The following is a 25,618-nucleotide window of genomic DNA, read 5'->3' on the forward strand; positions in this document are numbered from 1 at the left end:
ACATCGTTTGAGTGTGAATGTTATCAACTGTTTCGCTCAATGCCTCGTTAAATTAATTTACATGTACTCGGAACAAACCGTTTAAAACGTGACAACAGAAACAATACAACTGCAGTTTTTACACCCATGTGGCGGCGTGTGCTTGGTGCCGTTAACATTAGCTTGGCTAGCTGCCGCGACGCTGCGGTGTGTAAAAGGAATAAATACTGCCAAGATGCCGCTGGTTCAGGTTTTTGAGATACAAAGGCATGAAGTTTACTTATTTCTGGAGATACCATGCTTTTTTTCTCAGTGATTAGTGTGTTAATTACGTTATAAAAAGACACTCACTTGAGCTAGACAGGCGAACGCGTGTTCACTCCGACGTTAGCGCGGACAGAAAGGAAGAAACGTCAGTGGGTGGAAACGGAAGAAACCTCGTTTCTTCTTCTTCTTCTGCTTCATCAATGAATATAGCAACAAAAAGCGGAAGCGACACCTACTGTCCATATACCGAGCGTGCAATTTACAACATTTTATAGTAGAAACTGCAGGTTCACCACACCTGGACCCCATGCTTTACCAATCCAGGCTAACATGCTGAAATCAGGATTAAATAATCCTGTGAATCCACCTACAGGCAGGATTGCAGATTCAGTTCTCTGAAAAGAGTTTGATGAGTGATTTTTTTTTACATAAGTCTCTTGCATTGTTACTGGTATAATTTTGTTCTACATTTTGCCCCATGGTGTTTTCACTGTCACCAGTGCACCAGAAAAAAGCAGTTAAATGTATGAAATATTTGAATGGCTTCACTATTTATTTCATGATCTTCTAAAATAAATAGTGATAGGATTTTTTTGGGTGTACTTGAAGTACCCAGGCTGTTAATTTCACCATATTCAGGCCTTTTAATTTTCGTTTAATATTTTTATTTGTAACTACATTATGGTGCAGAATTTCTGTATTACTTTTTTTCTGTGTCCTTTCTCTTCCATGTATGAAATTGTTGTTTTTTTTGTTTTTTTTACAACAGAATAAAAAAAATCCAATGTACATCGCAACCACTGTCCTATAATACTTTCTTTTTTAAATTAGGACTATGATTCATTCAGGCTGCTTTACTCAGCTTTCAGCTTTTTGTCATTTCCCCCATATTGCGTCTGATCATTTAGGTCTTTACATGTTGTCCTGTTATCCTAGAAATTAAGTTTTAACAAATCACAGAATGTAATTTAGAATTAATTAACATGCTTTTGCAACTCTGCACAATTCACTCACCTCTCAGTAATGCCAGCATCTTTTGATCTATAAATGTTCTCCTCTGACTTGTCAAATGTGTGTATGTGTGTTATACAGTATATGAACATGAATCAATTCCTTATTCGCTCCTTCTGCTGATTTGGCCCCTGATCCAGTTGGCCTCCTGCTTCATCCTCAGGCCCTGATGCGGCTGCTGTGTTTGCTCCTGGGTGTGATTGATTTCAGTTGCCAGAAAAGACAAAGTGAACCATCCACATGAGACTCAGCAATGGAAAGGGTCCACACCACAAGAAACCAGCAGCTGTGCTCTGGTCTCAAGCTGTAGTGTGAACAACCAGCTCTAATGAATCGCTGTCACATGCACAGTTTGGTTCCAGGCAACCAGCCCTGATCTACCACTGAGCTCCAGTTACAGAGCTCCTCTCATCTATAGTATGTTGGGATGCATCTGGCTGGAACTACCTTTTAAACATAACTATATCCAGAGTGGAGTTCAATATAGCATTAAAACCTTTGCTCTTTTGGTTTTAAAAACTGAATTTTTCATTAGTAGGAAACCAATTATACTGCCAGGTGCTCCCATCGTTTTGTCCATCTTTGTATATTTGAATGTCTCCACTTATTCCTGGCATGTGTTTTTTGACCAAGAAATTGCAGGTTTTTGAGAAAAATTAGAACTTGTATTGAAACTGTTGCGGCAAGTTGCTCTTAACAAGTTTCTATATTAGTTTGTAATCAGTATTCAGTAATGGAGCAGAGACGCAGAGCATTGAGAAACAATTCATTGGAAAACCTGCTGCAGTACACAAATGTAGACATCAGCATGGCGCATTCATCAGAAAATAACAAACTATCTCAATAACTGAGTGATGAAGTTTATTCTGGGTTCATTCTTCCAACAGTATTTGACAGCAAAAATGTTTCCGTCTATATCAAAAAAGGACAAAAGGAGCTCTTACTGTGCGTCGCGTGCATGCTCTAAATTTTTATAAAACATCTGGTATATGTCTGTAAGTCGTCTGATTGATGAGACATGCCAGTGAACATCTTATTGTTTGATTATAAAGGGATGGGATCACGCGTGTCCTCTCATGACCCTTTCACTGCTTTTAGTGGTTGCTCTTGATGTTACTGAGCTGAAACCTAAAATAAATGCTGTGTGTAAAAGATGTTCAAGAAGAACCCCAAAAATTCGTAATTTTAAGCACTGTTTATTTAGCCTCCAGTCCAATTATTATTATGTTCTACATCACAACATTTTACATTCCACATCAATGTAACACAGTAAATTAGTTAACAAACAAGAGAACACAAAATAACACGAAACAGTCTACAAGTAATAATCCTAAACAAGCACCGACTAAAACTTTTCAAAGCATTATCAAAATTTTCACAAATGTTGCAAGTTTGGTCTTGGTACTCAAAAGAAAGGTAAAATCAGTTCAGATCTCAGAAAAGAAGCACTGATGTAGGACGGTTCCTCTCTTTAGTCTGTAAGTTCGTACACTCACAAGATCTAACCAGCCATTCTACATCAGTGCTTCATTTCAGAGAGGCTCCACTGATATGGCCGTGGTACACAGTCAAAATGGAAGTACCAATCATTCCTGGTATTTATTTTTAGGAAAACCACTTATAAAAATTGAGAAAAATATCAAAAGAAAAGTATTATAAAAAATACTCTATTGGCCATTCCAATATGTAGACAAGGAAAACGGGTAGAAAGTTGAAAACTACTTCACAAAATTTTGCAACTAACTCAGACAATGGTCAGTGACATTCAGTGGAGAGTGTGACTGTGCAATATCAATACCAAGTCTCATTACATTTTTTCCTGATTTACTATACATGTGTGTAGATGTGTGAGTAGTGAAGCTAGATACCTAATGTTGGATAAAACACAATCAAGGGACAAACTATACATTATATTAAGACATTTCAACTTTTATGTACACCCCGGACTCCTCTGCTAAATTTTATTCCTCAAAACAAAAGTATGCTCAAAAGTAGCCTGTGGAATGGTTTTACTACTAACCACACTTTCACATAAGCCTACTCATCTACATGCATCCCGACAATCATTAATTAGATAGCAAGGCTAATATCACATGGAAATCTTCACTGTTAACTTGATGGTGATCAATATGAGATGACAAACATTGTAAGTGTCTCATAACATTATGTGACTCCAATGTGTGCAGCGGGTCCCAACATTTTTGAACAAGTCATATTACATTACACATTTGTCCACACAGCTTTAAAGTAGGAATTTTCAATAACATTCTGTAGTAAAAGGACAACTATTTTGCACCAATACAGGAGATTTTCAAAGGTTTTAAAAGTCCTTGCATAGATAGTTGATTTGCATTCAGTTCTTGCAGTACTGTGTGTATGTTTTGTTTTATATTTTGTCCCAAAATTCAGCATTTTTCATTAGAAGTAATGGATTAAAGGGAGCACACCTACTAAATACACCTGGGCTATGTGCTCAACAATATTAAAGTAACATACAATTCAATAGAAGTTAACGACGCCTTTCACTGATTTGAGTCAAGATAGTCCTGCAGCTAAACCTGACATTTAAAAGGAACAGCAGACTTTGAGTTGACACGGAGGGTAATGATGGACATGTGTAGAGACTGCAACAAACAAAAGTAAGATGCCAAAAAGCAACTTGCTTGCAAACTAAAAATTTTGTTCCAATTATTAAATAAAAATGATCACAGCATCACTGACTGCTGCTTGTGGAAAAAAAATCATCAATCATCCCCTGATCTTGCACTGATAATGATATTTTTAGCACTTGGTGATGCATTTCAGTGTGTTTAGTGATGTAATCTTTTTTTTTTTTTTTTTAAAAGGACAAATTTCAAGATCACACAAACATACAAGCACATTTTGGAGAAAATAATAAACATTTTTAAATGCCAAAAAGTATCTCTGCACTTCATTACTTTTGAATGAGCTATTTACAGTTTGTTGGAGCAACTGCTGTCATAAGCGTTTGCCCTTATTGAACCTTATTTTAAGAGACGGTGGATAAAATATCAAAAACACCAAATGAAAAGAGGGAGAAAAGCCTTGGAGTGACTACATCACAAAAGCAGCTACACAACCAAACAGAAACTGGATATCCACTCAACACTACACTGCAAAAATAAATTAATTTCTGAAGAACAGTTCAGCAAACAGTTCAGGACATGTATGACACCATTCAAAGAGAGAATGAAGCTATAGGTAAAGTTCGTACACTCTCGTGTTTCTGTTACTTTACCCACCATCCATTTAATCTCTACATCAGTTAGATAAATAATAACTATCTTCATCATTACCACCTTCCTGTCTCAAATATGTGATGGGTTGATCCTGAGACTGGAGAATGGTATGGCTTATGTAGCCAAAGCCTAGTTTATGGTATGCTATATGCTATGTACAGGATATTGCATCTACCATGGAAACAAAACACTTCTGTGAATAAATCTCTGATTAAATTTGCTCTGGGGATAGTTTGCTGTCCCACACACTGAAAGACTAAATGAGGGGGGGGGGGTACTAACAGACAACCATTACATTGAAATTGTTGATGGAAAAGCAAAAAGATCTTGAATACTCACTTTTATTGTTTTCTACTCAATAATAAGTATTTTAAAGAAAACCATGACGTGCTGACTTGTTTGATTGACATGTTTCATGTAGGATTAAGGTTAGGATTCAGACTTATCAATTAAGATTCCACATCATAAGATGCTTTCTCATGATACGAGGAATATCAGTATGATAGCTAAAGCTAAACATGCATTCTGCACACACTAATAAAGCCTTGTTGGTAAATGTTGAATATGTAAACATGGGAGGAAAGCCTACAAATACAGTATATTGAGGGCTACTGAAATTGGTTTGACAGTGGCCTGCTTAAAACCGTATATCAAAACTGCCAATGACTGGTAGTATTCAGTAATAACATGTTTATCATTATCATTCTTATTTTAACATGATGTGCAGTTTTTATATCAAATACATACATGGGTGCCACTGAAATTTTGGCTTTAATGGAGCAAAGACGACTGTTAGTAATAATAAAAGAAAAATGACAAAAATGTCTAGGTACTTTATGGCAATAAATATGTAGTAACACACAGGAAGGAAAATGTTCCAACTTATTGCTCTGCTAAATTATTGAAATATATGGGCTTTCTATTATATTTTGAATGTTAATCCTTATCCCAGCCGTGGTATTTTGTGTACAATTAACCTTTTAGAGATCTCTATGATACCAGGATATAAAAGTTCAAAAGTAGTTGATGGTTCATTTAAGACACACTTTTTGTTTCGAGTAAGATGTGGAGTAACAAAATGTTAAAAACAGACAGAAAAATAGACATGAATGATATGCCAATGCAACAGATTTACGACATGACGCCCTAAACACTGTGTAAAGCCTTGGTGAATATGTATTGGCCATATACAGAATGTGTGATATCAACATATGCCTTTTCATTCATCAAAACAATGATGAACGCTCACATTAGGTATTACTGTGACATAAAGAGATTGCTAGATATTATGAATGTCTTACATTGCTTTGTACTGTCACTAAATGATGCAAACAATACCATCAAGCAGTTTCTAGCGAAGATTAAAGACAAATGTTGTTGAATCGACTTCTCATTAAGTACTCTACCTGGCTAAAGAAAAATATGACATTTAGTGAATTCCTGCTTTATATCAATACAAATTAACCAGACAGGTTTCACCTCGTGTCATGCTGACTGCAGAGTTCATGTTTGTGAAGTTTTATTACTTTGATAAAAGTAAAAATGTGCGTCTGCGTGGTGGCAGGAATTTAGTTCATGAGTTTCTGAGACCCCATTACATCACTTACAGTACCTGCTGGGCTTTTTATAGTGTGGTATGACATTAGAAAACTTAGAGGGTAAGCCCAGAGAAAAACCTTAAAGATAATATATCGCATTCAACTTGAAAAAGTGTCCTTTCAGTGGTTTCCCTTATTAACAGACATATAACTAAGTCTTTTCTGCAAATTCAAACTGTCATCATCTCCTCTAAATTAAATGATTTTGAGAGTAACGGTTGTAAAGCATGTACTAATTCCTGCCACAAGCGTTTAATTACCTGACCATTAAAAAGAAAAAAAGAACGACACAGTACATAGGATGAACGTGTTTGCCCTGAGGCACTTGGTAGTGGCTGTGATAAAAGAATTAAAAACACTACCTTTCCAGTCAAAAGAGCTCTGTAGTTGATCTCAAAAGTTCTCAAAGTTGCATTCAAATTGTCAATTCAAAAATAATGCACACGTGTGAGATACCACCTACACTGACAATCATAATCATTCTAGTGTTCGTCTAGAGTCGTAGTGTCTAGTACAGTAACAATGGTTAATATTAAAAATGCTACAGAGAGGGATAGAAGCACAATATACAGTATGTGTGAGTGGCAACTAAAACCAAACTTGGGTATGTTTGTTATGTTTTTTTGGGGCAGGGAGATAAGAAAGAGACTGGCACAGATGGCCAGAAGGCTAGAGGAGGAGAAACATGGGAGTTGGGCATCAACATGGAAAAATCCTACTGGGGATAGTTATTCTGTTGCCGGCGCTTCGCTGACCTCATTTTCTCAAAGCGTGACTCCATTTCCTCAAGGACTTTAGGGGTGTACCTTACTACTAGCTTCACTGTGCCCTGAGCTGCTTTGAGGAGTTCCACAGCTTTCTCATGGTGCTCACCTTCAACACTCTGGAGCAAAAACAAGCAAAACAGAAATGTACTGTAAGATTTTATCACAGATGTATGACCAGCGTTGTAAAGTTTTATTATAAGTTTATAATCAAAAAAGCAATATACTCTTAAGCTCAAGATCCGCACGATATGTAAGTAACTTGAAACAATGACCTCAGGATTTTACAAGTACTGCAGTGAACATAGTTTAAACATAAACCTGGTTCAACTTATCATACAAAAAGACTTGTGTGGACATTTTTAATGAAAACAAACTAAGCAATAAAGTCAATTAGATGATTGTCTTCGGCTGATCTTGAGTATTTAACTACCTAAGCAGAGCAGCAACCACAACTGCTGAATGCTGTAGCTATTGTGAAAGAGCATTTAAGGCACTCTTATTTTTTTGTAGACAAACTATTTTACATTTATATTCACTATTTCTCATATTCACTATTTCTGTGCATATCCTCGAGGCCAAATAAATATGTTGTATGCACCTGATCCACCTAAGCAGACTAGTATTGGAACTGGTACAGATCCAATGAAACGGATCAGAGAATGAAATGTCTGTCAAGCTAAAGCTCAAATGTAACATCTGTGGAGTATGTCGTGATGCGGTGAATTCAACGTACCACTCCATTAACAGAGAGAAGCTGGTCGCCTCTCTTCAGGCCTCCGTGACGGTCAGCGATGCCTCCTGGGATTATCCGTGAGATGTAAATAGGTGAGTTTTGTTCCTTTCCCCCCATTATGTTGAAACCCAAGCCTTCTTCTGTCTTGGGCAGTTCCACAACACGTGGATGTGAGTGTCCCTCACTTGCTGCAAAAGCTGCCACAGTGGCCTACAAATTAACAAATGGTGGTATTAAAAACCTTTGTGAATATACTGTATTTACCACACTACACACAATGTGAAGTGTTCAACTGGAGAACCTTTAAGAAACAAATAGTTTGAAATTAAGATAAGAAAAAGGTGTGCAAATGCTTGTTTATTAAAATGGTATTTGACTTGGGTCTACCTTAGCTGTGGCGTTGGCCCTGACCTCAGGACTGCTGTTGATGTCCACTGTTTCATACACATGTTCATACACCTGAAGGGACATTGTTGGACAATATTTCATCACATCCCAGCAACATCTGTCCACATTTCTAAAAACTGAAGAAGTAATCAAACCAAACTCAAGTTTTTAAACACTTAAGTTTAACATCAGAAGAGGAGAAATGAACTAATGCCATCTCTAATGCCACAATGAAATGTTTTAAGAATAACACAAAGACTCAGTGTCTCACTTCTCTGACAGCGTTACAGAATTCACTCTGTAAGACCCTCTGCAGTGCCTGCAGCTTCTGAGGAGGCACTTCCCCCGTCCTCTGGAGCTTATCAAGCAGCTCAATAGCCCGGTTAATATCTGTCAACAAAAAACACATATGTCTCCATCAAAGTTTTCACTAATTTCTGCAAATGGAGATGTTCACACTGGAAACAACTGCTGCCTGTGTGAATGTCAGTACTCAGTCTGCCCCAATATAAAACCAAGAAACTATGACTAAGCTTATCAAATGTTTGGTGTTATCACTTAATAAATGTCTAAAATTATTTCCTAATTATTAAAACCAGAATAAATTTGCTGTCAATTAACATGTCTTTGATTAGTTTTAAACTGAATTTACCTTGACTTGAACTACATATGTTCCGGTTATAAATGCTTGTCTCTGTGGGGAAGCTCATCTTGGCTTACAGCACTGTTTAATACCCATAAATAAACATTGTTATTAAGCTACATAACTCAATATGGCTATCCTAAATATATCAGGCTTAAGAGGAAAATGATACACTAAATGATATGCTGCAACTTCATTAAGCAAATTTTATAGCCAGCATATCATTAACTCCTTGTTTTACAAATAAGTACACCACAGAGGGGATGGGGCAAACATTATCAAAGGCTCTGTAATAATTGTAATAAGCCATATACATTCAGTATGCTGTTCAAATTTTGCATTTAAAGTTTATTTTTGTTGTGTTAAAACTGTAATAAGAAAGAAAAGTCATTGTTCATTCAATCTGTGAATTGCTACTGTGATTAACTTCCTGCAACATATCAGTAACTCCAACAGCAAATTGACTGTTTCACATACATGTATTTATGCTTTTCTGCAGGCTAAATTAATGTTATATGTGTGGGGTGTTTGTTGTAATTAAAATCGGGCTTTTCTGTACTGTCTAACCACAGTATGTTAGCAGACACAGCGGCGGCTAATGCTAAAGGGAAAACTGAGGTTGAAAAAATTATGCAATATAAATATTTCTTCTTGTGCATCCTCGCTGCTAATGATGACGAAGCTAGAATAACAAAGTGTATAAATCTTATTTTTTGATGCTGCTATCATGAATTGAACCTTTAGCAAACCAGCTCGGTTAACTGATCACTCTCTGTTGTCACTAACATTAGCTAGTTAGCTGGTGCGAAAAGTACAATGAAGGTGTAAAAGCTGGTGTTACTTAAGCTCGGCGTCAAGAATACACACACTAAAATAAAGCCATAAACATTATTTACTACCCGCAAGACATCATCAACGTAACGTTATTCGACTAAAGAAGAATCTATACAATCCAAAACAATCACCAGCTGTATTCAGCTAATGCTAGCAAGCTAGGATAACATTTCCCTGGTGGCACAACAAATATTTCTAAGCTAACGCTAGCTAGCCAATTAACTTTACCTCTTTCCAACCGCACAGGCTCCCCAAGCGATGCCATTCTTGTAATGAGTGACTGTTTGATGTTAGATGGATATTGCGTTAACCACTAGATATGGAAAACTAAATTTGGTAATCCTGGCTAACGTTACGTGCGCTTAACTCAAGCGATAAATCAGATTAGCCAAGTTAGCCGGCTAGGCTAGCTGCCAGTGTCATGGTGCGTTCATGTACTCCACGTAAAGTGGTTAAAGCCTCCGAAATTTTCTGTTGGTGCTGGATGCCCGTGAGCCAACACCGAAGGCATCTTCCCTAACTACTGTGAATCAGCCAATGTTTTAAATTGCTTTCTCGGAATAATTCCAAAAATAAATTCTAAGCCAAATCAAGTAATTCAGAAGTAATTAACTATTTATCCAATACCTCATTTATTTGTGCATATATCACAATTTCATATATAATACATGTCACTATATCACAGTATCACCCATGGCCTAGTAGAAAGTTATTTCTATTCTTGAGCATCATTCCTTCTTACACCTATAGTGCCTTTGTGCATATAATTTCTGGACTTCATTCCCACTCTAAACGTTATATACTGCTGTGACTCAGGTTTAACTTCAAGTATAGAGAGTGGGTTGTGTAAATTGTGTTTACTGATGACATGGAATATGGGGGGGGGGGGCTCATCCTTAAGTGCCTTGTGTTTAACCTGTTGGAGATCTCGTTGGCCAGAGTCCAGGAAAAAGGTGCCCACTGTGTCCCATATCACTATTTAACAATCACACAATCAGCAAAAAATTATGTGGGTCCGATCTTCATTCATTTAACAGCTGTACTCAGCCTCTACATGGATGTTTTCAGCTGAAGGTTGTTACATTATATCCTTTGTATTAGTGACAAGGGACCAGCCATAGGCTTCCTTGGCTGTTTGCTGATACCTGGGGTGATCAGTCTCGCTACTGTCCTCTATTGGTTAGCTGCAGCACATCTTGAGACTCCAGTTCATAAGCCTGTGCTGGGTTGCTGCTGCACTGCTCTCTGTGAGCTGAAACTTTCTAACATGATTCACTTCTGACCACACCCCAGTTGGTGATGACACTTTAGGGCTCTGCCCTTAACAGCTGATGAAATATAGCAGCTGTGACATCACTGATTGGGGTGTGGCCAGAGGAATAATGAAATTGAAAGTAGCACCCACATATAGTGGAGCTGCAGCAATTTTTGCCCTTTTTCAATAGGCCCATGGTTTGTTCTGTTAGAATGCATTTTTCATTCCTTGTTTTTCTTTCCCCTTGTTTTTGTCTTAAGGTTTCAATCATAGCTCCGACTTAAAGAATTACTACCTTGTACTGCGAGACCTATTCACATGCATGATTTATGATCACAGAAGACAATATGGGCTTCACCCTGGCTTCAACATAACTGGTAATTTCAGAGACACTTTGTTCATTACTTTAATAAGTGTATGATTGGAAGTTGACATTTTCTATTACCTCAGCTTTGTCAAACAAAAATAGCCCAAGGCTCCTGCTCATGATAAATGGAGGAGATAAGAGTACCTTGTCCAAAATGTGTCCCAGAAGGTTTGATTCATTGTCCTGTATTGTGAAGATGAAAAAGTGCTCAGACATGTTGATTGAATTTTACTGAATCATTCCAATTCTGTCTTAAGGTGAATTTTCTTTGAAGAGCAAGGCATTACAACGGTTTTTCTTCCCATAGGATAATGAAATGACTTAGAATAATGTTAATTCTTACTTAGCTTGTGTGGCTATGGCAAGAAATCTCAGTACCTTTTATTGGAGATTCATGACAGTGGATTATTTGAGAGACTGTATTCTACTGTATGCTTGTCATCTTTCTCAAGACTCTCTATTTATCTTCAGCTTTTGTATAATAAAAGTAACTCACAGCATCTTCATCAGGCATCTCTGGAGGATCCAAATGAGCAGAGAGGAAAGTGGAGCATCTTTTCTCTCTTTTCTCATCAAAAAAAGTTTTCTCGATTCAGCAGTCTGTTTCCAAAATCTCAAAATGCCAGATCCGGTTCTCCACGGAGGTCACACTTACCTTCAGGTTGATGAGGAAGTAGCAAAATGAGATGGCTGGATCATATGTAACCCCAATAAACCAGACTTAATTGAAGCTGTTGATGAAGTTAGTATCTGCTTTTTTATACATGAGTACCTTATTGATCTGAAATATATCATATTGTGGTTCACTTTGAAAGTGTTTAATGATATTAAGATGAAAACTCAAGCAAATTTTATTGTTATCTCACTACAACCTTAAACTATGGCCTCTAGACTTGGCAAGGAAGGGGTTCTCACTATATAATGCACTGAGTTATAGTCTGCTGGAGGGAATATTGATATGAAGCCGCAGCAGTCTTTTAACCCACACACCAAACCAGTTACCTGGAATGGCTTCTCCTTGTGATCAAAGTGAATGTGCTGCTGTATAAAATCTATGATGATTGTTTTTTTTGTAGAGGATTTAAAGATGGGATTACCACGCAGTATTAAGAAATTGTTGGGTGTATATTTTTGAATGCACACAAATGTATGAGTGGGTGGATCCATCACTGTTACACTTAAGCGTGCTTCATGTGCACCCGTAGCCTACTTGTACTAGTCTGCGCTTGTATGTGCAGGTGCTTTTCTTGTGATGGTTAAGTTCTTGTAATTGTGAAATATCACATGTGCACCTGGAGTAATAATTAAGTAAATCTCTGAACCCCTGTGTATAAACACCCAAGTATCAAAGCACATAGGTTTGTGTTCCAGTAATGTGCTGGTGGGGAGCAGGAAGTGGTTTAGGAGAATTTTTCTACTTTTTCCCCTCCTCAAAATAACACAGGGAAGCTGCTTAATATGCACTCTCTCCACCCGTAACGCTGTCAGCATTGCTTTTGCTAATGCATTATCCAATGCAGTGACTTTCTTCTACTGAAAACATATTATTTTCTTGCAGCCTGTAAAAATGGAAAATTCCATTGTTTGTTTATGGAGCAGAGTTTGAGCACATGCGTGTGTGTGTGTATGTATGTGCCTTGCTTCCTCCCGGCCTGCCTGTCTGTACAGTAAAGTTTATCCTACCTAAAAATGCACTGTTGAAACTTTATCAACATTGATTTTGTTTTTCAGTTGCCTATAGTCATTTTTATTTCTTCAAATATTTCAGTTTAATATTGCAAACAACTTCACAACATACAAAATGAATAATATTAACCCAGAAACATGTCAATGAATAAATTTTCTATGTATATATATATATGTGTATATATATATATATATATATACACATATATATATATGTGTATATATATATGATAAATCTTTTTATATATATCTCGTCCTCTGGTGGGGATAAAAAAATAAACAGCAAAGCTTTGACAACAGCACCTTGACATAGTATGTAATTTCAACATTACCTTGAGAAGTTTAGAACAGTAAACAGATAAATTACTTGAGAGGAAAATTGTTTTCTGCTGAATATGTAAACGGAATGTTTTTTGGTCAGCATCATATCCTTTTTTGTAAGTGGAGAATTTCTCAATTCACAATTGAAGCAGCATGCAAGCTTTTGAAGATGGAACTGTCCTCTCTCATTCCTTGCCTGTTTTTTTTCCTTCATTTTGTAATTCTTGGCAACGTAAACAAATCACAATGTCTTGAGGAATGTGATATAGTAATTTAAACTGGGCGCAAATGACTGATCAGATTTTTTTTAATTGTTTACAAGGTCATGAATATGTTCAATAAATAGACTGTAGTATCACTTTTACTGTATAAACTTCATCTTTTTTTACATGCAGTCCATAAAATTTTCATTTGACGGAATAATTTACCCTGTTATGTATATATACAAATAGATATTTTCTCTTTATTCTCTTTTTTAAACTCTTCAATAAAATCTATACATTTTATACACTATCTCCCTCTTTTAATGGTCAATGTGCATACACATGAAGTGTCTATCCTTATAAACCGCCAGCCAATCTTCTTTTTGCTATCCATGGTAAGCGCTCGCACGTAGGACTGGGTTGTCCTGCATTGGGAATTATAATGCCGCTTGTCTATTCCTCTGCAGCCTTCCTTTGTGTACCCCATGGGGTTGCATTTGGTCTCATAAAAGTATTGCTTCAGTTGGCCATTGGGGACAGGGACCTTTTCCATGACGGTAACTGTCTGCCCAGACATGTCTATTGCCGTCTTTTTATCCACAGCTGTCACCCACTGGCTAATACTGTCACACACACTGAGCTCTCCACGCCGCGAGGGATCGGAGTGTCGCCGCACCCTCATGGACATATTAGCGGCATCCAGATAGTTTTTGTATTCCTCCAGAAGAAAGAGCAAGGGCGGCTCCAAAGGCACTTGGTTGCTGATCATCACCCGCGAGTCGTACAGGTCGACATCCTTGGTCTCCGTGGTGACCACAGAGGACGGGCCCCCACCTCCCTGGCTCTTATCAGCCCCCTGTCCCAGCTGTGCCGCCTCTCCCTCCACCTCCAGCAGCTCCTCTATCACCTGCTCAAACGTGTCTGTGAGTGAGGGCAGTTCCCCGCGCTGGCCTGGCCCACCACCACTCTGTGGAGTCCCATGGCCTCGTGCGGCCGTCGCAGCAGCGCCCAAGTAGCCTTCCGTCCGATGGCCCCGCATGCCCGGGGCGTCTCTCAGGGGCGCAGCTCTCATGCAACTGAAGTATGAAATAACCATAGTAAGGAACAGGATGGTCATCACTCTTCTAACCTGGTGGAACTGGAGGGGGAAACAAAGACAGAAAACAAGAGGGAAGGAGGGGGGGAGAGAGAACAAGATAGTTAGTCAAAGAGCATTTTCAATGAAGTTAGCTTATTTCTGATCCATAATGCACCACGTAAGCCTCTACTCTTATTTACACCCTCTACTCTTTCTTTGTACGCCAAAAAGAGAGCCAGTGGCTTTGAAATAATCACAAAATGTTTTTTATTAACCCGATATTGGCACTGTGTCATCAGCGTTTTCAAATTGTTTGCAAACTGTAATCATTCTGTTCCTATGTGAGGTCTGGCTTTGATTTTTATTTGTTGGCAGCAATGCACAAAAGCTGTGCAGAGCATCAGAGAGATCGTTTATTATGAAAGATAAGATTACACAAATAGATGTCACTACATCCTTACAGGCTTGCTATTATTTATGAGCTTTTTTTTTTTCACTGGTGTATTAAACTGTACAGTTTATTTATAGAATGTTCCAGGATGTGTAGTTTTATAATGGCCAAACCTGTCATTCATCCCTCACTGCCTGACTTATTGAGTTGACTTGTCTGTTTTGAAAGCTCATATCTTCCCCCTCTTTTTTTTTTTCAATTTATAAAGGACATGCTGTATTTTTAATATACACCTGGAAAGGCTCTGTAGCCAGCGTGTTGACATAAGGATATGGTTTTGTTTGTTTTGCTTGTTTGAAGAGCTCATGTATCTTCTCTTGACGATGACATTACCCCATGAACAAAATCACCATTAGCAACACTCAGGGAACTTCCAGCATGGACAGCACTTACTGACTGAGTGGGAAATGCTGTGTTTGCGTCAGCTCTGACAAACACCGGTGCTCCAGTATTATTTATTAAAAAAAAAAAAAAAAAAAAAAAAAAACGGGTCCGTGCTCCCAAGACAGGTTTGATACTAAACCTTATAGTCATGAATGGGAAGCAGGAGTTTATTGAGGGACAATGTTTGTATTTGGCAGGTGGATGGCGAGAGCACTGCAGGATGAACTAACAGGATGTCATGAGAAAACTGAATGACAGAAAGATGTGTCATCCTCCCCGCACTGTAAAGTACCAATCTCGAGGCTCCGGAGAGCTGCTCGCAAGATAAGCAAAGCACTGCCAGGGGAGAAAAAAAAACAAAAAAACAAAAAGGAGCCACAAGGAGCCAGGTGTAGCCGAAATACTGTACATACATCCTTAACCAGCGAATTGCCCGAGCACATATTCATCCCTTACCTTTGAGAAGCTCTAAGATTCACAGCAAATCAATGAATTGGTGGACATCCAACAGCCAGAGATATAAAAGCAACCATAATGAAAAAGAAATCTAGATCTTGCTTTCCACAGGGGCTCATTTAAAAATAGCCTGGCCGAGGCTTTGACTGCACTCTGCATGTCCCAACCTGATACAGGAAAACACGCCGAGCAAACACTCCACTGCCCCCACTAAGAATGGACACGAGGACCTTTACAGCAGGGAGGAGCAAAAACCCCACCTTAAAAGCATTTGTTTCATTCTTAATTGGTATCTGGGGCCGTGGCTGCAATTAACCAACACCACGGTGACTGCCATAGAGATATCTCGTCTAAAAATAGATGTGCTGGGAGTCTCACAGTCTCTATTCAGAATATCACATCCTTCTTCTTAATGAGCCACTCATTCCCCGAGCTCAGTGACGTGCTCCTCCAGAGTGTGTGAGTGTATGTGTTAGGGGGAGGGCATGGGGAGGGGCTGGCTTGTATGTGTTTGCAGGGAGATGGGGGTATTTTTCCTCTCACCAACTAAAACAACAATGAGGACAAAGCCAAGAATCAGGAGCTAATTATCAATGTTTTCATTAAATGTTGTTAATAAAAGCCTATTTAGCGTGCATTAATCTGGATTATGAACCCCTCAGTATTGTTAAGGTTTTGGCTCCAATAACCAAGAATTTTCCGTGAGGCTTCCCAGCACAGAAAATCATGTAGGTTTACAGGATTGAGGCCAGTCACGAGCTCTATGTGTAGGATGCATTTAGGCTGATATTATTATCAGCATCGCACTCAAATGGTTCCACTTCCACATGAGGGAAATGAAGGCAGAGGGCTGATTACTGTTAGGCGTCAAACTTCATGCTGGAAATGATGCAGACGAAGAGTGCTGCATCTTCCGTAACAGACCACAGGGGTAATATTGCAGTAGCAGGGGGTGGAGAGACTGCCAGCGTCATTTCGCAGCATAACAACCACAGATGACGTCTCTTCCAGGTCTCCATAGGGGAGAGAATGGAGGGGAGGAGGTTGCTGGGGGTAATGCCACTCAACAGTGTGCAACTGCATGCCATTCCCCCGGGTATCCTCACACCGGGAACAACAAATGATTTTATTTCTATCTCTGTGATTTCCTGTTTCCATCAGTACAATCAATATGGCTTATGCTCTCAATCAACATCCTGTTAAAATGTGATAAAGCCAATGAATCATTTAATTGCTATGGGACTGGTGGAGAAGCTCTGGCTTATATCTACTCAAGGCTAAATGTGACAACTGATTGGTTTGCTCTTGTTTTATACATCCAGTGAAGGAACATTTTATGTGCACTGCTGGATTTCGCAGTTAATAAAAACGCGGCTTGTGAGTTAACATAATGAGCAGGAATAATAAAGCAAAAGAGGGACTACATATGGAGGAATGCCTGGAAAAGAATATACTTTTTGGAGCCTGTGGACCAGTCGTCGGTTAGGCTATGAGACTATCTAACACAAGGAGGTGGTTGAGCAAAGTGTTTCCTCCATCCAGATTGTTGAAAATATGCATTTTTAAAATGAAATTCAGGTACATCCAACCAATCCAGCCATGGCACATAAAGTGTCTTCTAATGCATGGCCGTCTAAATTCGACAGGTCTTTTGACTAAGAATGTAAATCATTTCCGCGCTGAGCACTGAGCTAATAACACAGAGTGGAGGGGAATAAAGCCCGCAATAACCACTGCTCATACACGCCTTCATACATGACAACACACCTAGAGCATGAAACACCCAGAACAATAGGAGCAGCTGAGTGTGTGGACATTGCAGCTCCAGATGACCACCTGTTCGTCTGCTTTGAGAGCACGGCTGTATGGCAGGGATATGTAACTTACCCTCACATTTATTCTTTGTGCCAGGTGGGGATTAAAGTGATAAATGTCTCCTTTGACAGATGCTGAAAAGTTTCTCTAAAGCATGAAAGGACTAGCATGGCTCGTTTTATTACACATTCAGTAATGTTCCCCAGACTCCCTGCACATGTCAGCACACTTTATGGCTTCATCTTTACTAAGCGCGCATGATATCTTTACTGTTAGAAGGGAAAATAAACATCAAACAGGAGAGATGAAAAGAGGGAAATGTGCCCACTACATTTGAATAGAAATGTGTGACCTATAGCAACATTTGTTCTCTGCCTCAACCACTACTCCCTTGAGGGCACCCGTCTTTGTTCAGTTCCTCAAGAACTGTGTCGGCTGCAGCTATTTACCTAGCAACATGTTTTGTCACGTTCAACATGTATAGTGCACAATGCCAAATGTTCAGCTTGAAAAAACAAAACAAAAACATGCAGCATATGATATCAAAATTTCTACCCAAGGACCCCTTGTTCGCCACTATGCAGCTCTTAAAAAACGCAATTAGAGTTGTCTGCAGTAATGGCTGACACATGTGGAAGCTTGCTTCCTCCAGATCTGTTTCCAATCTGACACAGTTTCAGAGCACGTTTAGTAATAGATGAGCATCACTAAGGGATTATACCTGGCCTCCAGGCCAACCCCGGCCACAGCCACAGAAAGCCCAGCATTCAGATAGCTGTTGACTGATTTATGTCATCCAAATGAGCCTCTGCCTCCCTCCCACTGCGTGTGCAACAATGCACAATTGAAACAATACAGTAGCAGCATATACAGTTTAGTAAAGCCATGACGGACTCTCATTTGAGGCTACATACGCATCCTTAAATGAGCAATACTCTACTTTATCAGTGTTAATGAACTCAAAAACGTTGCTTTTTCTCATTGAAGTTCAACAAAAGAAAGTCCACAGTTCATTGAAACCCGAATCATCAAATCTGAAACCAAACCACTTCAAATTACACCAACATATAGCTCCAAACTAACCGCGCTGCAGTTCACAACTATGTCCACTAGATGGCGTGTGAGACCGTGAAATAGTAAAAGCTCCTTCTTTTTCTCCCTCCCTCCACCTTCCTCCCCTTTCCTTCTCTCCTGTAGGTAGGTAGGTAGATAGATAGATAGATAGATAGATAGATAGATAGATAGATAGATAGATAGATAGATAGATAGATAGATAGATAGATAGATAGACTTTTTCTGGCACACACAACCAGTTTTTGTAATTGTAAATAGACTATAAAGTTCACTTATATGGTATTTAGTCTCTACTCTGACAACAAAATTGGCACTACTTTGCATTTTTTTGGAAAGTACATCATTAATTCATCATTACACCATTATCCATCCAGCCCTCGTGCACTGCTGAACTTATCCTCTTGGACAAGATATTTTCACATGAGGCTGCCACAAATGAGCCAGTTTTCCACCACTCCATAAATGGGACTTTTCGTTAATCCGTGCTCATTTTGGCAAGTAATGTGAAGTAATACGGTGCAAACACACAACAGTGAGAAGTAGACCTAGTGTATGTTGGCCGACATAGCTAGGCGTTTAGGTCTCGGGTTTCCTATAAAGTCTTAATGAGTTCATCAAAGTTTTTTTTTTCCCCTCCAAACACCAGTTTTTTTCCCCTGCCTGCTCACAGTGAAGAGGGGGGTGGGTGGGTGTGTGTGTGTGTGTGGGGGGAGTCCGAGGTTAAATGAGCAAATACAGACAAACACCCTCAACAAATAGTTTATTGAGCTGTTTATGAGCATAAAAGTTAAATGTTCAAACGTGGGTGATTTCATACGGAGACGCGATGGATTGTTTCCACTTTGTTACTGACTACAAATAGGCTACTAATAATAACCAGCCACACTGCTCGGGCTGCTCTAATCATAATGAAACAACAGTCGTTTTCTTTTCTTCTTCTTTTTCTTTTTCTTCTTCTTCTTCTTCTTCTTCTCCAGATTACATCTTGCGGACCTCGTGCTCTCCACTGGAAACCCAATCAACATAATAACTCCCGTTTTTTATTAATGAACGGGAGGATAAGGTTACGCATATCCCCTCTCGGGCTGCAGCGCTGTCTGTTCGCAGGATAACCGGACTTGATCGAGCTACTTTTAGACCCCCCCCTCCCCTTACCTCCATCACCCCCCCCCCCCCCCCCCCCCCCCCCCCCCCACACACACACACAACCACCCCCTACCACCACACCAGACAAAAACAACACACACAGACACACACATAGACACACGCACATCTCTGTCTTTTTTTCTTTCCCTCAAGCAGCAGCAAGGAAAGCCAAAGTGTTTAAAACAACTCATCGAAAAACAAGCAGATACAATCTCCTACCTTTTACTGCCCAGTCGTAAAACAGACCATTCAACAGGACAGTGGTGTCATCTGGGATGTTTTGGACAACTCCCTGAGTAATTTACTCAAGCGATTTTTTTTTTTCCTCTCTGTACCCTCCCGACAAGCTTCAGGATATCTCTTCAGCTTTGGAGCAAATAGATTAAATTATTGATGGTGGAAATTGCATGGATGAGGTAATGCACTCCCATGGCTGCACGGCTCCTTTGGAGATCGTCTGAAACTGAAGTTGTCGCATGCTGAAAACGCCACAGCAGCAGCAGCACCACGGGATGAGAGACCTCTGGAGCTGAAATGAGGAGCCTCTTTGCAACTACAGTAACTTTACTACACAATGACGCTGCAACATGTGACCTACCGCTGGCTGACTGGTCGCCACCAAACTCCTGTTTAAACAGCCCCGAGGCGGAACTATTAATGCGCTTTCAGTGTGCATTATGTGCTTTTGTTTGTCCGCATACCGTGCAGCCTGCATCAACACCATAATGCCTGGCAATGTATTAAGCACAAGCGAAGCCTCTCCTCTTCCGTATTTTGCTTTCTGAGGCCGAAGAGGTGGCTTCTTTTTTTTTTTTCTTTCTTTTTTTTTTTTGAAGGTTTTGCGTAACAGCGCGTCTCCACCAAGTCGTGATACACTCTGCGTGCCATTTAGAGGTGGCCTATTTGTGTAAAATTAGATATTCAGAGAATTAAAAATAAGCATTTCTTGTACCGGTCTGCAGATACCGAGGAGCCAAGGAAATTTATATCAAAATAAGCTTTAAGAAAAAAAGGTATTTGGGTCTTAAGTGTATATTTGTGAACGTTTTATTTCACCATTTGATCTATTTAAGGCAGTATGAGTCCACCATCATCCAAGATCTAGAAGACTCTCCCAACCTTCTCATATAATGTAGGCTACTCTGTATGATGTGAAATTTTGAGTCATTTTCTATCATATATAAACCTCTGAATATCATCTTCGAAGAGGCTTGTAATTTTGCTGCTGTAATATGTGAGTGGTGTTCAAACATTCGGATGCCAACAGGCACCGGAGGCTAACAAAGATGTGAACTTATTGAAAACAATTCTGCTTCTCCTTGCTTTTTAAAGTGAGCCATCTCCACAACAGATGGATGACTCCCCTGCAAGTGCTCTGCAGTGTAGTAACCAGCTTTCACAGGTTATTATTACCAAATGTCAGCTAAACAAACGCGTTCAAATTATATACACAGAGCTTACTCGAAGAACGAAACTGCTTTGCTTCTTGTTACTCTGTTTCCCCTCATCGGGAACAAACTGGGAACAATTCATTTCCCCTTATAATGTACAATTCAAATAAAGATGTCAGTGGAGCCACAACCTTTCAATGGGTGATGAACGTTTGGAAACTCCACCTCTGATGAATACCAGAGTGGCCATAATGGGGAAATAGCAGCTCATTATCCTTGTGACTTGGCCCTGGTCCAGTGTAAAGATTTATTGTGATGTGTTTGCTATATTGCCATCATGATTCTTCCCTGCACGAGCTTATGAGCTGGAGAGCTCTTGTTTGGCATGTAGCAGTATGGGAGTGGATGCTCACACCTGCTTAATGAGTCACTCCCACCTCCAACACACCCGGGGACATGCCAAGATAGATATAGCCCTCCCCGAAGGCTCACAGGAGGTGAGGGCAAACTCTGGATGACAAAGAGTTGCATCAGCAATCACTGAGCGACATGACTCCAAAGAGGATAAAAAAAAAAATGCACACTGCACAAGGGGGCTGTTCCAAACAAGTAATTCATAAATAAATCACTTGGCATCTCATTAGAAGAGCAAAAACAACAACATGGTCTCTCTCATTTCTGCAAATACAGCACAACTGAAGGTGGTGTATCAAGAGAAGTCTTTTGGCGTGCATGTGTCTGAGGCTTGAAGGACTAAATTTCTGAATGAAATTAGTTAAAAATGTGTGATACACCGGAGCAAGAAGGAGTTGTGAGCAGTTTTAGGATCCTTAAGACTCGCCCGGGTGAGGGTCAAACAGAAGCATGACAGCCCTGGCCTGTTACAAGGCAACCAGGAGTCTTTCTGAAAACCGCTAAAGCACTATTTCATTGGAACTGAGGTATAAGATTTCTTTAGGTTTAAGATTTCTCAATACGGCGCCAGCAACAATGACTTCAAACTGTCTGAGGTGTTGGGTTGAAACCTTTTGTCTTTGCAAGCCGTGTGGCAAATTTCTCCAGGTTCTTAACCACCTCATTCGTGGCTAAACACGTGTGATGTGCAGTAGCAGTCGGGTAGGTCTCTTCTCAGATCTTCCCCGCTCACAACCTTTTTGCCTGTTTGTGCAGCAGAAAAGAAGAAACAACCAGAGAAGCTGACAACACGACACACTTGTATAACCTTTCAAGGCTTCTCTTGCCAAATGCGGCACGATGCTGACAGGTCCGCACTGCCGAAAGCTTCACTTAACAAGTAGAATTATGCCTCCTTGTGCGAAAGAAGAACCGTGTAACACGGACGAAATGACATTTGGTGAAATGTCATTTTCACTGGGGATAAAGGAAGGCGATGAGGGCATTTTGATGAAAGTGAAATTGCATTCCTCCTCGAGAAGAAAACGCGCAACTGAGACAACATTTTGTATGAGGTTGGGTGACGTCAAACAGGACGAGCTGGAGAACAGTTGAGAAAAGTCCAGACTGGTAAATGTAAAACTCAGTACAGGCCTTTTAAAATCAGATGCTGGAGTGAGGAGTTAATGCCATCCCTCCTGTGATGACAATAACCTTTATTGCAATCATCAGGCAGACACAGAGGACCAGTCTTCTAATCTTCATACATGCTCCTCCTTCCACAGCCTCATACAGCTGATACATTATGTCTACAGTGGCACAGACTGAAAATCTCTCCATAGCCTATTAATCCTCCCTGTCTCTGTCTTTCTGTCTCCTTTCTTGGCTCAACCCCCCCCCCTCCACCCACCCCCCAATCCAATATCACCCAGCACAATAAACCTTTGCATGGTTACTGCTGAAAGAAAACACACTAATCATGCCTCAAAATTATTTGGAAATGCTGAAATAGTTGCTCTGAGAGTCCACGTCTAAAAGCAGGTTATTTTTCATTTGCTACAACAGAAGGCTGTAAGAGAACTAAACCAATGGCTTGAAATATGTCTCCTGCCTGGTTTTAATATGGACATATCCTGCCACCATCTGCAACTACGATACATCTTTTACCAGATAAATAGCAGAAATTAGATGTTTGTTTGCATTTTTTATGCAAAAAGGCCCCTATAAATTAATCCATAACCTGACTCACTTGAAGTCTGGCTGACACACACACACCCACACACACACATATGTAGGTATACATATATATTCATTATATGTAATGTGTATATATATATATAATTATTGTGTTTGTGTGTGTGGGTGTGTGTGTGTTGTGTGTGTGTGTATTCAATATGTCGGGAAGTGGCTTGTATCTACTTGATGTGCCTCATGTTCACATATGCTGAGAGAGACACTTGAATGGTTTGCCGGCATGATCGAACATTTCCTCTCTCTCTCTTCTCTCTCTCTCTCACACACTCTCACACACACACACACACACACACACACACACACACACACACACACACACACACACACACACACACACACACACACACACACACACACACACCAACCAGCATCATGAATCCTTGTAGTCCCGGCAGTGGGTCGACATATAAGAAGTCCTTGCAGTCAAAATGAACTATATCCACTGTTTATTGAGGAAGTTGTCGTGCCGGCTTCATCACGCGCTGTGGACGAATAACTGATTAATTACAGGTTTCAAGGCTTCGCCTCCTGCCAGAACTTGTTTAAACAAGCCTGTTAATTGGATGAAGGTGTTGGTGATGATGAAGGATGATGGTGGTGTGACTAAAGCAGCAGCAGCCGACGGCGGCGGCCGGCGGACTGGTGGACGGCGGCGGCAGGCGGTGTAGCCTACATTTCCATAATGATTAAGAATGATTAATTTTCGCTCTAAATATATCGTGACGGTCCCCGAGCTGTGAGTCGAGGTTTTCCGACATCTTAGCCCAAAATAATCAATAGCCTATTTATTAATTTATATCAGACATCAGCTAGGATAAATAGACAAGTTATTACATTTCATGAATGAAACACTTGTGGCAAAGTGGGCCAGCACAATCGAAATCGACATTTATTAGAAATAAATTATCTATTATTTATATTAAAAGAAAACGGAACGACCTTAATTGAAAAAGCAGATTTGGTCAAATTCCGTTTAGCTCCAAAGTGCATGAATTGATTACAACCGGAAAAATGACAACCACAAAGGCCAACATTTACATTGAGAAAAAAAGCAGCGAACACATTAGCTGTATGAAACAATCGAGTACTATTATTAATGTTAAATCTTTATTTGGCAAAATGCATTTTTTCGTTAAAATAAATAGGCGCTACCAGAAGAATTTCCATCTGATTTTGCAGTGAAAACACCATCAGGTTTGTTTATTGACCCCACCCCAACTCTGCAGAGCGAGAGTTGCAGAGACAGAGAGAGAGAGAGAAATGAGAGAGAGAGAGCGTGAGAGAGAGAGAAGCAGAAGAGAGGAGAGAGAGAGAGCGGGAGCATTCTACAGGAAAAGATAAACACACGCGGAGACGCACGCACACAGGCTGCGAGCGACGCAGGCGCACGCCGCAACACAAACACACGCAGCCCCATTTACTGGATGATCCGCTGACGTAACAAATTTTTGCAAGGAAAAGTGCTATAAAAAAAACCTTCATACATAAAAGTGTGTGTGCCACCCCACAGACCCCCTCCTAACTCACGCCGCTCACCCCTCCTCCTCCACCCAACACCCACGACCCACACCATAATTCCCTCGTCTCAGTAGAAAAAAAAATAAAATAAAAATCTCGCTCACATGCGGCCAGAAAATAGGCATTCTGCAAAGAACATCTTATATTTATTGTAAAAAAAACATTGTGTCGAAAAAGATGCTGCCAACTAAAAAATCTAACTCTCGTATTGCAATCTGAGAATAAAAAGCTCAAAGATTTCTTTTAAAAATATCACATTTTTAAAATCTTATATTAAGTAAAACCTTTAAGTCGCTTCCTGAGATAAATTACTGATTGGTTCATAATTTTGGTGCAATAAACGAGTGTTGTGGCAATTTATAATGACTGAAACGTGGCTGGTTACAAGTTGCGACGCAGCCTTTATTAAAGGCAGCCATTTTTATGAATGTCGGGCAGCCTAATAAGTATATGATCTATAGTGGTTTCACCACTGTCATATAAAAATGAGGGGTAATTAGGCTATAGATATGACACGAAAGCGATCTGCGCACATTACATTGCTGGGTAAGAATTACCGAAAACGGCAGCGAAGTCACATAATCAAATGCCAATTAGGGAATTTACTGGATATATTTCGTTTTGGAGTAATTTATTGAAAATATGCAGCCTGCAAGAGGATCTTGATTAAAACAGAGGACTGCCAGTGGGCGTTGGGGCTTTTTCTCTTCTCTTGCTGTTGTTTTTGCCATGAATGTGCTTTCGTCTTGGATCAAAATCTTAAATCTTTGACCAGAGAAGGGAAAAAAGAGAAAAAAAGAGCGAAAAGAGAAGAGAGGAGAAGAGTAGAGACGGACAGAGAGAGAG

General features: G+C 39.8%; 3 protein-coding genes across 3 annotated transcripts in view; all 3 read right to left on the reverse strand.

Annotated features, from left to right (window-relative positions):
• The window catches only part of LOC111238363 (60S acidic ribosomal protein P2-like), a 4,156-nt gene extending 3,741 nt beyond the window's left edge, over nt 1-415 (reverse strand). The window contains exon 1 of the mRNA XM_022767824.1: nt 331-415. The gene's annotated coding sequence lies outside the window, so the exon portion shown is untranslated. The remainder of the gene's footprint in view (nt 1-330) is intronic.
• Nucleotides 416-5,652: 5,237 nt separating this feature from the next.
• lin7c (lin-7 homolog C, crumbs cell polarity complex component) lies at nt 5,653-9,888 on the reverse strand. Its single transcript, XM_022767851.1, has 5 exons — nt 9,708-9,888; nt 8,274-8,392; nt 8,003-8,074; nt 7,616-7,825; nt 5,653-6,998 (listed from the first exon to the last, which is right to left on the reverse strand). Exons 1-5 carry the CDS (start codon nt 9,742-9,744, stop codon nt 6,831-6,833), a joined length of 606 nt encoding a protein of 201 aa, XP_022623572.1. The 5' UTR covers nt 9,745-9,888; the 3' UTR covers nt 5,653-6,830.
• Nucleotides 9,889-13,081: 3,193 nt separating this feature from the next.
• Nucleotides 13,082-20,033, reverse strand: bdnf (brain derived neurotrophic factor). The gene is made up of 2 exons (XM_022767880.1): nt 19,935-20,033; nt 13,082-14,449 (listed from the first exon to the last, which is right to left on the reverse strand). Exon 2 carries the CDS (start codon nt 14,426-14,428, stop codon nt 13,619-13,621), a length of 810 nt encoding a protein of 269 aa, XP_022623601.1. The 5' UTR covers nt 14,429-14,449; nt 19,935-20,033; the 3' UTR covers nt 13,082-13,618.
• Between the last annotated feature and the right edge of the window lie 5,585 nt (nt 20,034-25,618).

Source organism: Seriola dumerili, unplaced genomic scaffold, assembly GCF_002260705.1.
Source record: "Seriola dumerili isolate Sdu_G_001 unplaced genomic scaffold, Sdu_1.0 BDQW01001299.1, whole genome shotgun sequence".
NCBI lineage: Eukaryota > Metazoa > Chordata > Actinopteri > Carangiformes > Carangidae > Seriola > Seriola dumerili.